General features: G+C 43.0%; 1 protein-coding gene across 2 annotated transcripts in view; it reads left to right on the top strand.

Annotated features, from left to right (window-relative positions):
* Positions 1-13907, top strand: part of SYTL1 (synaptotagmin like 1) — a 62034-nt gene that overhangs the window by 20920 nt on the left and 27207 nt on the right. Inside the window, exons 2-6 of one of the 2 annotated variants that reach the window (XM_060691477.2) lie at positions 5473-5853; positions 8319-8467; positions 9940-10147; positions 11631-11682; positions 12360-12423. In XM_060691477.2, the coding sequence (XP_060547460.2) occupies positions 5726-5853; positions 8319-8467; positions 9940-10147; positions 11631-11682; positions 12360-12423 (601 nt within the window). In that variant the 5' untranslated portion in view covers positions 5473-5725. The remainder of the gene's footprint in view (positions 1-5472; positions 5854-8318; positions 8468-9939; positions 10148-11630; positions 11683-12359; positions 12424-13907) is intronic. The other variant, XM_087876933.1, reaches the window with a different exon arrangement.

Here is a 13907-nt window from a genome sequence, read left to right as displayed (position 1 = left end):
CATTGACAAAAACTTTGATAATAATGACTGAAATGAACTGGGCCATTGCCATGATATTTTATCATCTGTCTATCTCTATCTATCTATCTATCTATCTATCTATCTATCTATCTATCTATCTATCTCTATCTGTCTATCTCTATCTATCTCTATCTCTATCTATCTCTGTCTCTATCTAATCTATCTCTATCTCTATATCTCTCTATCTGTATCTACCTAAACTATCTCTATCTCTGTCTATCTATCTCAATCTGTCTATCTCTATCTATCTATCTATCTATCTATCTATCTATCTATCTATCTATCTATCTATCTATCTATCTATCTAATCTCTCTCTCTCTCTCCGTCTTTCTCTCTATTTCTCTCTATATCTGTCTGTCTGTCTGTCTGTCTGTCTGTCTGTCTGTCTGTCTATCTATCTATCTATCTATCTATCTATCTATCTATCTATCTATCATCTCCCACCTTTATTATTTTTACAAACAACCAAGGTGGTGAACCCCAAGGTGCTTTTTCAGGAGGCAACTGCATCCTTTTAGAGGGTCCCTGAGCACTTGGAGGTTTATTTGTATCTTCAGGGTCACCTGAGTGGTGCTCCTGGTTCCTGTAGTCTGCAATTTTTTTCCTCTGGAAAGGATGCAAATTTCCAGGTGTCTGCAAGGAATATAAATCCTTCCATTCCCCACTATCCCATCAGAGCTGAAGAAGCTTCTTGGATGAGAAGCGAAACGTCTTCAAAAGAAAAAACAAGAAAGTCCAGTTGCCTCCTGAAAAAGCACCTTTGAGACAACCATGACCTGGATGACTAAGAATCTCTACAGACAAGGTGGTGAACATATCCAACATGTCTTCCTCCTCCTATTTTCTCCACAACAACAACTCTGAGAGGTGAATTGAGCTGAGAGAGAGTAACTGGTTCAAAGTCACCCAGCTGGTTTTCATGGTTAAGGCGGGACTTGAACTCACAATCTCTTACTTTCTAGCCTGGTGCCTTCATCACTAGGCCAACCTGGCTAGCTCTCAGAAGTGGCTCTCTTGGTCTGGGTGGCCCAGGAACTGTGACTCCTGTTTGTGAAAAAGGCCTCCTCTGGATTATTGTGACACAAGGAGTGGTTGCTCAAAGTCTCTTTCATCATCTACAGGAAGAAATTTATAGGTTGTGCTGAAAAACAGTTGACAAGGAGATGTCCACATAGCAAGAATGCAAAAGCTTTAAGGGCTTTCATTTTGTATCTTTTTTTTTTTTTGCATTTCTATTTATCTTTTGATTCTAAGAGGTTCTTTACTTCTTCGCAGACATTGCCCGTCTCTTGAGTTTTGTAATTCCATGCCAAAGCGTTTTAGCAAGTAGAGTAGGAAGTCCTGTTGGTCATCAAAACAAACAGTTTTCAAAACTTTCATTCATTCTTTGGAAGTGTGCATGAAAGAACCTTTTAAGGGGCTGCCAAGTTATTCAAGCTCTATTTCTCTTCTCGAGTAATCACCCTTTTGAAAGGGGATTTGCCACAGACTTCGGCGCAATTCTCCGTAAACGACAGAAAAGTCTTTACAAACACGAAACAGAGAATTAAAAATGAATAAAATGCAATTGTGCAGCCAAATAGCCATTGATTGTAATATATTTTTTGTTTTTTTAAATGTTATGGTGGAACTGGGCATTAGTACTTCACAATTGTTCCTGCCTTTTTTTTTTAATTGAAAAGTTTTACAAACAAATTCCCCCCCGCCGACTTCCCAGAGCAAAATACAGGGTATTGCAGTTAGCAAACATAATCTAACATAAACAAACTATAAGCTCTTAACTTCCCCTTACTCTTTAACTCCCCCATAGGTACTAAGATGTCAGAATAAAAGGAAAAATGATCTAAATATTTCATTCATAAGCTATTTGCAACTTTTTAGTCCCATATTTGTTTTGAATATAGTCAATCCATCTTCTCCATTCCAGTACATATCTTTCATTCGAACGGTCCTTCAAATATGCAAAGATTTTAGCCATCTCCGCCAAATTAGCTACTTTTAATGTCCATTCTTCAATAGTAGGTAGTTCTTCCTTAATTGTTCCTGCCTTTTAAGGGTGAATGCAGATGGCGGGAGCTACACAGACAACGAGCAAAACAGGAAACTTGAGGAAGAAGAAAAAGGCCTTGACACGCTCAGGGAAGTGTTGAGATTGACTGAACCCACAATAAGAATCTTGTGATAAAAATACAACTTTATGGTTTCCAAAACAAACAAAAGCTTTCCTCAAACCTTCTCTCTGTTGGGCATACTCTGTAGTTATAGTCAGGGGTGGGCTGCTGGGGGTTCAGTAGAACCTCTAGCTAAGATTCTGTGCAGTTTAGAGAACCCCCAAATCCCACTCCTGGCTGGCCCCTCCCACCCCCTCCTGCCCTTCCCAGGAGTCCCCATGCAGCCCGTTTTGGATGCAGGTAAGTGCAGGACGTGTGTGGAGGCTCGGGGAGGGCGAAAAACGAGCCTACCGGAAGTTCGGGAAGGCCAGAAATAGGCCCATTTCTGGCCTCCAGAGGGCCTCTGGAGCCTGGGGAGGCCATTTTCGCCCTCCTGGAGGCTTGAGGAAAGCCTCTGGAGCCTGGGGAGGGCAAAGACGCCCCCCCGTGGTGCAGGAGGCCGACTAGGCCCTGCCCATCATGGCCACGCCCACCCAGCAACCAGGCAGAGGACCCTTTGCTAAAATTTTTGAAGCCCACCCCTGGTTATAGTATGCTGAATGTTTGTTATAAAAGAAAAATAAATATGAAGGGAGAGACAGGCTTGCCTTACAGCTGCTGGAAGGATCGGCAACCTCAGCTCCATCCATCCATGGCTCTCTTGATCTTCTCCTTACTCTTTTTTATTTATTTATTTATTTAATCTAATTTTTATACCACCCTTCTCCCGATGGACTCAGGGCGGTGCACAGCCAAGATAAAACAAACACATATATAAAATTTAAAAACAATTTAAAAACATTAAATAATGTTAATAATCTTGACCCATTCACTCTTCTTTCACAGATTCCTTTTGTATAATTGGGTCCTCATGGATTCCCTCTATATGACCACACCGCTTTCTCCAAATATTTTTTTCTTGTCCCAAATTTTGCAAGTTGGGCATGTTCCAAGTCCTAAGTCAGGGATGGGCAACTATGGCAACTTTATACGACCTGTGGACTTCAAGTCCCAGAATTCCTGAGGTGGCATGATTGGGGGTTGAAGACCACAGGTCCCAAAGCTGCCATGGTTTTGCCCACTCCATCCTAACTAGTAAACAGTGCCATCTGTTGAAGCCCAGAAAGCATGCAGGTTCTGCTCTATGGAACATCATATCCCTTGATGCAGTGGTAGTAGCTTGGTACTCAACTGCTTTGAAACTCGTCAGATTTGGTACTCAATGCATTTTGATGCAAAAATTTTGTCCCGGTACTCATCACGTCCTTGGTATTCAATGCACAAGCCAGAACTTGTCAATGTCAGCTGCCTTATGACTCACTACATTATTCCTTTTGAGAAAAAAATGTTTGGTACTCATCTTTTGGTACTCATTGTGCCTCCCTGAACCAATTAACATTGAGTACCAAGATGCCACTGTATTTGCTTGGCAATGACCCCACTGGCGTTTCATAAATCCTTGAAGAACTGATTGTTCCTTCAAGTGTGGAGTCTGGATGAGCCCATCAATATTGATGAGCCCATCAATGAGTTTCTTATTATGATTATTGTTGTTAGATTGTTAGATTGTTCTTGGGTGCCATTATGATATTATTGTACTGTTGTTATAATTACTTTCTTGCATTGCTTTTGTTGTTTTTTAAATTCTATGTTCTAGAGTTGCAATTGGGAGATAAATGGAATAACAGACTTGGGAGGGATCTTGGAAGTCTTCTAGTCCAGGGGTCTCCAACATTGGCAACTTTAAGACTTGTGGACTTCAACTCCCAGAATTCCTCAGCTTTGCTGGCTGAGGAATTCTGGGAGTTGAAGTCCACAAGTCTTAAAGTTGCCAAGGTTGGAGACCCCTGTTCTAGTCCAACCCCCTGCTCAAGCAGGAAACCCTATATCATCATTTCAAACAAATGGTTGTCCAGTTTCTCCTTAAAAACCTCCAGTGTTGGAGCACCCACAATTTCTGGAAGCAAGACATACCACTGATTAATTGTTCTAACCATCAGGAAATGTGTTCTTAGATGTTGGAACACTGCTATCATGTCACTGCTAGTCCTTCTTTTCATTAAACTATGTAGACTTACCCAATTCCTCCAAACATTTTTCATATCTTTATCATCTAATCATCTTCGTTGTTTATTTTATTTTTTATTTTAATTTGATTTATATGCCGCCCTTCTCCGGAGAGTCAGGGCGGCTTACAATGCGTTAAGCAATAGCCTTCATACTTTTGTATATTTATACAAAGTCAGCTTATTGCCCCCAGAAAATGGGTCCTCAATTTACCTACCTTAGAAAGGATGGAAGGCTGAGTCAACCTTGAGCCTGGCGAGATTCGATCTTACTTTAATTGCAGACAGCTGGTGTTAAATTACAGAGCTCTGTCTGTTGAGCTATCCAGGCTGTAGTTGTTCTTCTCTACACTCCTTCTAGAGTCTCAACATCCTTTTTTGAATATCATGGCGACCGAAACTGGATGCAATATTCCAAGAGTGGTCTTACCAAGACATTATAAAGTGGTATTAACACTTCACATGATCTTGATGCCACATGACCTTCTGTTAATGCAGCCTAGAACTGCGTTGTCTTTTTTTGACAGATGCAGCAGACTGCTGGCTCATACTTAAGTGCTTGCCCACTAGGACTCCAAGATCCCTCTCGCAGATGGACAGCTAAAATATATTGATATTATAACAGAGAATAAATAATAATGTAATCCTTTCAAACTACTCACTCATGTTTGGATTCAATCCACATTTATTCAGCACCAATTTATTTTCTCCCTCTCCCTTCGCTTCCTAAATATCATGTTCTTGGTGCACTCATTTATATTTTTGTTGACAAATTCAGCTCCCATGTATAGCAATTTGGAGAGAAGCACATTGCTATTCACAGCCATTGTTGCAGGGATGAAATTCAGCAGGTTCTGACAGGTTCTGGAGAACCGGTTGCGGAAATTTTGAGTAGTTCGGAGAACCGGCAAATACCACCTCTGGCTGGCCCCAGAGTGGGGTGGGAATGGAGATTTTGCAATATCCTTCCCCCAGGAGTGGGGAGGGAATGGCGATTTTGCAGTATCCTTCTCCTGCCACGCCCACCAAGCCACGCCCACAGAACTGGTAGTAAAAAACATTTGAATTCCACCACTGCATTGTTGCATCTTCCAATAAGCATACTTTCTTTGACCTTCCCCTCATCTCTCTTTTTTTTAAAGAAAAGCTACCTACATGTGGATCAATTTGAGTGGGCCATGGGCCCTTTTCTTAGCTTTAAAAAAAAATCATTCCTTTATCTTTCCCCCCGTAGGGTGCATCTCCTCCGAAGGCAACCTGAATGGAGAGTCATCCCCCATGTCTCATCGGTTAGAGCCAGGTGCTTCCTTCTTCAGAATTGTTCCTGTACCTATGGCAACAAGGAGAACAATAACATTTGTCTCCTGGCTGGACCTTCCAATTTGACACTGAGGATGTACCGCCAGGAGGAAGCTAATGTTTAGCAAACGCTGGTGGGATTAGAACTGCAGGGTGTTGACTTGAAGCATTCTTACTAAGTATTTCCCATGGATCAAGACGCTGGCATCGAGGCCCTGCTGGACCTCAGCTTCCTGACCGAGGAGGAGCAGAATGCAATTGTGGAAGTTTTGCAGAGAGACATGCAACTCCAGATGTCCGAGGAAGGACGTATCAAGTGAGAATCTGTTCTATGGTGGTTGTCTCAATACGTTTTTGGATGCTTTCTTAAAGTGGCCAGATCAGAATGATCTCTATTTCTAATTGGGGGGAGGTGTCTTTTCTTTAAGATGTCTTCCATGGTTTCGTTTATGGAAGCCATAGATAGGCCATCTATGGTCATCAGGCCACATCTGAGACCTGGTACGCCTTTTGTATTGGCCAAGCCATACTGGAGTGCAAGATTTGAGTGGGACATTTTGCTGCTCACGTGCTTAAAGGAGCAGCACAGGAGAGTGTCCATTACATTATTCTTCCTTTCATTTTTGTCTTGCTATATCCCCACCCTAGATGTTATCAAGAAAAGAAACCCAGAACCACTGATGCTTAGACGAACAGATCAGGGGTGAAATGCTCCCGGTTCGGACTGGATCGCTCAATCCTGTAGCGATGGAGGCGGGTGGTTCGGAGAACTGGTAGCAAAAATCCTTGCCCCCCCCCCCATGCCCAGCTAAACTGCACAATCATCAGAGGCTTTTTTTTTTTACTTTTAAAAGCATTTTTTCTACAACCTCTTTGGCCGAAAAAATGCTTTTAAAGGTAAAAAAAAAAGCCTCTGATGATTGCGTGGCTCAGCTGGGATCGTCAAAGGCTTTTAAAAGCATTTTTGAAGAGGTTGTAGAAAAAATGCTTTTAAAAGCCTCTGATGATCCCAGCTGAGTTGCCTGATGGGCAGAGGCTTTTTAAAAGAAAAAAAGCCTCTGCCGATCAGGCAACTCAGCTGGGATCGTCAGAGCCTTTTGAAAGCATTTTTTTACAACCTCTTCCCCAAAGAGGTTGTAGAAAAAATGGTTTTAAAAGTAAAAAAAAAATAAAAATTGGCCATGCCCACCCAGTCACATTACCCCCCCCCAAGCCACGTCCACAGAACCGGTAGTAACAAATTTTAGATTTCACCCCTGGAACAGATGCTTCTTTCGTGTCCATCCCCATTAAGTTTTTTTTTTTTAATTCTGTAGGCATTTGGCATCTGTTAGAAACCACGATGATGTCATGCACAACATAATTTATTGATCTGATTCAAGTTATATGGCCGCCCATCTCACCAAGGCAACTCTGGGCAGCATATACAGATAGTCCTCAGTCTTCATTCATTTAATGACTTACAACCATTATTTGCACTTAGAACCGTTGCAGCATCCCCCATGGCCACGTGAACAAAATTTGGGTGCTTGGCAACCAACATATATTTATGAGGGTTGCAGCTGGGTTGTACGATTGCCATTTGTGACGACCTCAGTTGGCTTCCTGCAAGCAAAGTCAATGGGGAAAGCTGAATTGGTTCAATGACCGTGTGTGAGTCTCTTAACACCGGCAGTGATTTGCTTAACTGTAGTAATAAAACAGTGACAAAATCAGATACGAGCCACTTAAAAACTGCCTTGATTGACAACCAACAACCAGAGGACGATCTGTATAGTTAAAAATATAAACATAAGAATTACATATACATAGGCATATCAGGGGTGAAATCCAGCAGGTTCTGACAGGTTCTGGAGAACCGGCAGCGGAAGTTTTGAGTAGTTTGGAGAACTGGCAAATGCCACCTCTGGCTGGCTCCAGAGTGGGGTGGGAATGGAGATTTTGCAATATCCTTCCCCCAGGAATGAGGAGGGAATGGGGATTTTGCAGTATCCTTCCCCTGCCATGTCCACAGACCGGTAGTAAAAAAAAATTGGATTTCACCACTGATGCATATGCACGAAAGCCTGAAAAATGGCAATTGAGGATATAACTGTCAATATGGTACAGTGGTCTACGCACCCTGTTATTAACACAGCTGCCTGCAATTTACTGCTGGTTCGAATCTCTCCAAGGCTCAAGGTTGACTCAGCCTTCCATCCTTTCTAAGGTAGGTGAAATGAGGACCCAGTTTGTGGGGGCAATAAGCTGACTTTGTATAAAATATACAAAAGTATGAAGGCTATTGCTTAACGCATTGTAAGCCGCCCTGAGTCTCCGGAGAAGGGCGGCATATAAATAAAAAAAAATTAAATTAAATTAAATTAAATTAAATAGTAGACTTGTAACACCACCCAGGTTTGACTAATATCTTGGCACCTATGCCTGGGTGAACAGCCAGGTCTTAAGAGCTTTTTAAAAGACCAGCACTGATGGGCCATAAGGACATTGCTGGTAGTCCTCCACTTTGCCTTTAGCTACCATAGCTTCAGCTTTCCAGAAGCATTTGGCGTCTCCTTTTCCCAGATCCTTCTTGGCTCGAATTAATCATTTTAATCATTTTGATTCACTTCCAACTACCCTTGTGTTTGGTCAGCTGCCTTGAAAGCTTGCTGGACAAAACAATTGGATTGTAAATAGGTGATAATGAGGAGGGGGAGGAGGAAGAGAAAGTGGAGGTTCTGGCCCATGGAAGCTTTCCAACTTGCCCGTTTCTCTTTCCCTCTCTCTGCCCCCTTCAAGCAAACTGCGCAAGTCTATCTCTGACCCGAACTGGCTGAAGATCTTTTCTGGCGAATGGTTTCGTGATGTCCGTTCCAAACGACACCAGCGCAATCTCTTTGGGGCAGACATTGTCCGAGCTTCCATCCGCCGGAAGAAGAAGCCGAAAGGTAAGAGAAGAAAGTGCTCGACTGTCCTCTTGTCCCAAAGGTGCTTTTTCAAGAGGCAGCTGGACTTTCTGGTTTTTCTTTGAAGACCTTTCGCTTCTCACCAGGGGTGGGCTTCAGATCCTTTAGCAAGGGGTTCGCTGCCCCATTACTGGGTGGGCGTGGCCTAGTTGGCCACCTGCACCACAGTGGTGGTGGGGGCATTTTTCACTCTCCCCAGGCTCCAGAGGCTTTCCTCGAGCCTCCGTGAGGGTGAAAACAGCTTCCCCTGGGATCCGGAGGCTCTCTGGAGGCCAGAAACAGGCCCGTTTCCGGACTTCCGGGACTTCCGGTAGGCCCGTTTTTTGCCCTCCCAGACCCTATGCGTGGTCCCTGCACTTACCTGGAATGATGAATGGGCCGTGTGGAGACTCCTGGGAGGGGAGGGGTGGAGTGGGCGTGGCCAGCCAGGGGTGGCATTTGGGGGTTTGCCGAACCCTGGCGATCCTTGGCTAGAGGATCGCCCTAACCCTGCCAAACCCCCAGGAGCCCACCCCTGCTTCTCGTCCAAGAGGCTTCTTCAGCCAACCATGACCTGGATGACTGAGAATCTCCATAGACATTTGACTGTCCTCTTATTCCTTAAATTCCAAGATTAGGGAAAAGGAAGGAAACAAGAGGAGCAATCTTTTGGGAGCTCACTAATTTATGAAGTCTGCTCCTCATATAATCTTCAGGAGTCTCCAAACTTGGCAACTTTAAGACTTGTGGACTTCAACTCGCAGAATTCTTCAGCCAGCCATGTTGGCTGGGGAATTTGGGGAATTGAAGTCCAGAAGTCATAAAGTTGGCAAGTTTGGAGACAACCTGTTCTGGACAAATGCCTGTCCCATCCTGTCTTGAAAACCTCTGGTATTCACTAAAAGTATTCACTAAAATTCACATTTTAGGAGGCAGACTGTTCCATTGCTTAATAACTCTCACAATCATAAAATGTAGCTTTTAATGTAGTTTTTAAAGGAGAGGATTGTCTCAGGTTGCTCAGAACCTGAACATCTGCATGGTGAGGATGGATGATTTTTTTTTTTATGTCTCATCTTCCTTTCCTGAGGTGATGAGGAGAGTGATCCTCAGTTTGGGGTTCTCATTCTTTTGACTCAATGCAGCATTGTTTCTGAAAAGGAAAGTGCCTTTAGTTAATGTTGACTTTGTGACAAGACATAAAGCTAGGCGGTAAAAGAATACAGAATACAAAATAACACTTAGTTGGAAGTTGGAAGGGACCATGGAGATCTTTTAGTCGAACCCCTGATCAAGCAGGAGAACCAATACCATACCGGACAAATGGCTATCCAATCTCTTCTTTAAAAAAACATAGTGTTGGATCACTTCTGAAGGCAAGCCATTCTGCTGGTTAATTGTTCTAACTGCCAGGAAATTTCTCCTTAGTTCTAGAAATTTCTCTCTTTGATGTTACTACTTTCACTCTACCAAAGCAGGTGAACAGGAACTCAAGCAACAAAGCAGTCTGAAGAATGTAGATGTGATCAGTGAACCTGTGCCAGAGGATGAGAAGACAATGGAGGCCATGGATGTGCCAGAGGATCAGAAGACAATGGAGGCCATCGATGTGCCAGAGGATGAGAAATCGATGGAGGCCATGAATGTGCCAGAAGATGAGAAGACGATGGAGACTATGGATGTGTAAGAGGCTTTCATATCCAGGTGGAAGGAAGTTGTGTTCTTTGCTATGAAAATGCAAGCTTCTCGAAAAGTGGTCCAAACAGCTAAAGCTTTATTCTTACAGCAGAAAACATTTCCTAAATTATCAAGGAGGAAGAGCTATTTGAGAAAGCTGTAGACATTTTTTAAGGGTGATGACATAGGAAGGTCTTGCAACAGAAGCTCAAGCAATGAGCTAGAGGTAATAGAAAATGTGGCAGCAATGGCTCTTGAAACACGTTTGGTCAGCAAAAAGAAACGTCAACCCAGACATTATAGTTATGTTCCTTGGTTGAACACATGGTTTGAAGAATTTCAGAACAAGATATTTCTTCTGAACCCATGCCCAACTCAAAGATTTGGTTACATTGCTAGAATCAGAGCTTAATGTAGACCCTTCATAAGTAAATGTATTCCTTTCCTGGATTTAACCTGATAGAATTATTTCTCTTACTGTTAAACCTTTGAGTATCTTGCTGATCACCTGCATATCACCTGAGCTCTGCTTTTTCCTATTTGCAATCCAAAGTTTTTGAGGAAATCCAGAAGTAGAACTTTCCCAAGACATAATAATCCAACTTCTTCTTGAAGATCTCAACTGAAGGGAAAGTCCTTGAATCCCTTACATTAAAGAGATCTTGTGTCCTCCAGATGATACTGAACTACAGCTCTCGGGAGCACCCACTGGCATGGTCAGTGATAAGGAGAGCTGGGAAGTGTAGTTCAGCATCATCTGCTGAGCCATGTGCTCTCCACTCCAATTGGCTTCCACCCTGGTTTTAACTGCTTTTACTAATAACACTTTTCAGTTGAAATGTATCCTTATCTGGGGCAGTAGAAGACAAGTTGTTTTCTTTTCCTATGTAAAAACCCTTCAAGTATTTGAAGAATAGTACTGACATTGTCCCTCCATGGTCTGTTAATATTTTCCCAGAAAACAAATCTTTCCTTTTAGAACACAACATTGACTTTAGAATAGTCAATACTATTCTGAATCCTTATCATATTTAGTGCTGTTATTTGTAGAATGCCAAATCTCTAAGGACTTTTGGTACTTTACACAAAAGATGCTTCAGAAAGAATATATAATAAACAAATGTATACAAATAAAAGGCCCGCGGATTATAGGATAAAATTACATGAATCAAACAAAGCCATAATCAAACCAAGATGCAATCAAGGTTTGATTCAAGGCCAAATGCCCTTATCAGCAGCTTCTGGAAGGCAATCTGGGTGGGACTCAAGCAGACATCTCTTGTGGATGGAGCCGGAGGGCTTGCTATGAAGTTATAATTTTTTTTTTATTGAAAAGTTTTACAAAAAAGAAATACAAAAATTCTCCCCCATGTTCCCCCCACCCTTTCCCCCCCTTCATCCCACCCTCCCCTCCCCCGACTTCCCAGAGCAAAATACAAGGTATTTCATTTGAAATTATAATTTTAATCACATCTCCGTTTCCTTATAGACTGCTCCCTGAGACTGCCGTGCCTCCATCATTCCAACTGACAAAGACCCCGGTAAGTGGTTTATTACGGCCAGGGAATCCTGCATCCAGAGTGGATGGTGGCTGTGAACATTTGTGCTAGTTGTAAATGGCAGTGATACCAAGTAGGTAGAACACTGGTGGAGCAGAAGGAGGGTCAGGACAGCTGCCCAACATACTCATTTCTAACACTCTCCCTGCCAGTAGCACACGGGGAGCAGGAAGCGAATAGCTGAGCATCACTTCTAAAATGCAGAAACATCAATTCAGCTCCAGAAACCCAAGCCAGCAACCTCTAGATGGTTCTGTACTTCCAGTTCTCACTTAGTCATAAGGAGACTAAATTTGGCAAAATCCGGAAAGCCTCTGTTTGCCCTTCAGTATTACATTGGCCCCCTTTAAAAAAAATCCCGATTCTTCGTTCTGAGTGCAAGGATGGCCTTTGTTACAAATAACATTTGAAAAAATCTAAGGAAGAAGACTTTTAGTGTTAGAAATCTGCAAACATCCCTGGAGACTTGCGGATTTCAGAGCATTTGGTTGTTGTAACCCTCCGACTACTTTGACAAAGGCTCGGGCTGTACTGTAGCTCTGGAGTTACAGTCGCTGGTGCAGTTTGGCTTTTGCTGATAAGGATCTGAAGACACATTTGTATTCAGATCATCTGTGTTCAGTAACCACAGCAGGTCGCTTCTCTTTATTCTCTCTTAGGAGGCCAACCTCATGTCCAAGGATGTGGTCTGCTTCCCAGAATTGGCTGTTGAAAACACTCTAGGTAAACATTCAAAAGAAATGTGCATCAGTGCCGGGGGCAGCCACAAACCAAATACGTGGGAGATGTATTCAAATGCATTAGTGTGTGGTGCTTTCTTTCTGGTGTAAATATCCACGCAGGTCCCCCTGAACTAGTGGGAGGGATTGATTGATTGATTGATTGATTGATTGATTGGTTCAATTTATATGCCGCCCTTCTCCGGAGACTCAGGGCAGCTTACAATGCGTTAAGCAACAGCCTTCATACTTTTGTATATACCTGCTTAGTAGGGCTTTCAGGCCCCCCTAAGCGGTGTTTTTTTTTATACAAAGTCAGCTTATTGCCCCCACAATCCGGGTCCTCATTTTACCTACCTTGAAAGGATGGAAGGCTGAGTCAACCTTGAGCCTGGTGAGATTCGAACTTGCAGTAATTGCAGGCAGCTGATGTTACTTAACAGTGCTTTAGTCTGCTGTGCCACCAAGGTGGACCCTGCAGTTGGGGCTGCAGGGATCAGAAAAAGGTAGCAGCATTCACATCCCCATAGCCATTACGGTGGTATCTCGGCACCCATCATTATTTGGTTCTGGGAGGCAAGATGAGTACCAAAAACGAAGAATACCAAACAAATTTTTCCTATAAGAAATAATGTAGTGAGTCACAGGGCAGCCAACACTGACAAGTTCCAGCTTCAGCTGTGGTGGCACAGTGGTTAGGGTTAGGGTTAGGCTAAAACACTGCTCACTCCAGGAGTTCAATTCTGAGCGGTTCAAGGTTAAGTTGGTAAATGAAGACCCAGACTGTTGGGGGCAATTTGCTGACTCTGTAAACTGCTTAGAAAGGGCTGTAAAGCACTGTGAAGGGACACAGTGGTTCAGTGGCTAAGACGCTGAGCTTGTCGATCGAAAGATCGGCAGTTCAGCGGTTTGAATCCCTAGTGCTGCATAATGGAGTGAGCTCCTGTTCCTTGTCCCAGCTTCTGTCAACCTAGCAGTTCGAAAGCACGTCAAAAATGCAAGTAGAAAAATAGGGACCCCCTTTGGTGGGAAGGTAACAGCGTTCTGTGTGCCTTTGGCATTGAGTCATACCGGCCACATGACCATGGAGACGTCTTCGGACAGCGCTGGCTCTTCGGCTTTGAAACAGAGATGAGCACTGCCCCCTAGAGTTGGGAACGACTAGCACATATGTGTGAGGGGAACCTTTACCTTTATCTTTTAAAGCACTGTGAAGCAATATATAATTCTTAAGTGCTATTGCTATTGCGTGTTGCGTGTTGAGTACCAAACAAACAATGAATACCAGGACAAAATTTTGCATTAAAATTTGTGTTGACTGCCAAATTTGATGAGTTTCAAAGCAGTTGAGTACCAAGGTACCACTGTAATCTGATGAAAATCCATTTCTTCTCCCAATCAGGGTGCTTATTTTGAGGGACAGCATTTCCATCTGTACTCAAGGAAGCCATTTCTTAGTGCAAAGACCAGGGTTGGGGAGAAAAGAAT

The sequence above is a fragment of the Pantherophis guttatus genome, chromosome 10 (genome assembly GCF_059756535.1).
Source record: "Pantherophis guttatus breed Tessera chromosome 10, ASM5975653v1, whole genome shotgun sequence".
Taxonomy (NCBI): Eukaryota; Metazoa; Chordata; class Lepidosauria; order Squamata; family Colubridae; genus Pantherophis; species Pantherophis guttatus.
This window is presented reverse-complemented; position numbering and strand designations above follow the sequence as displayed.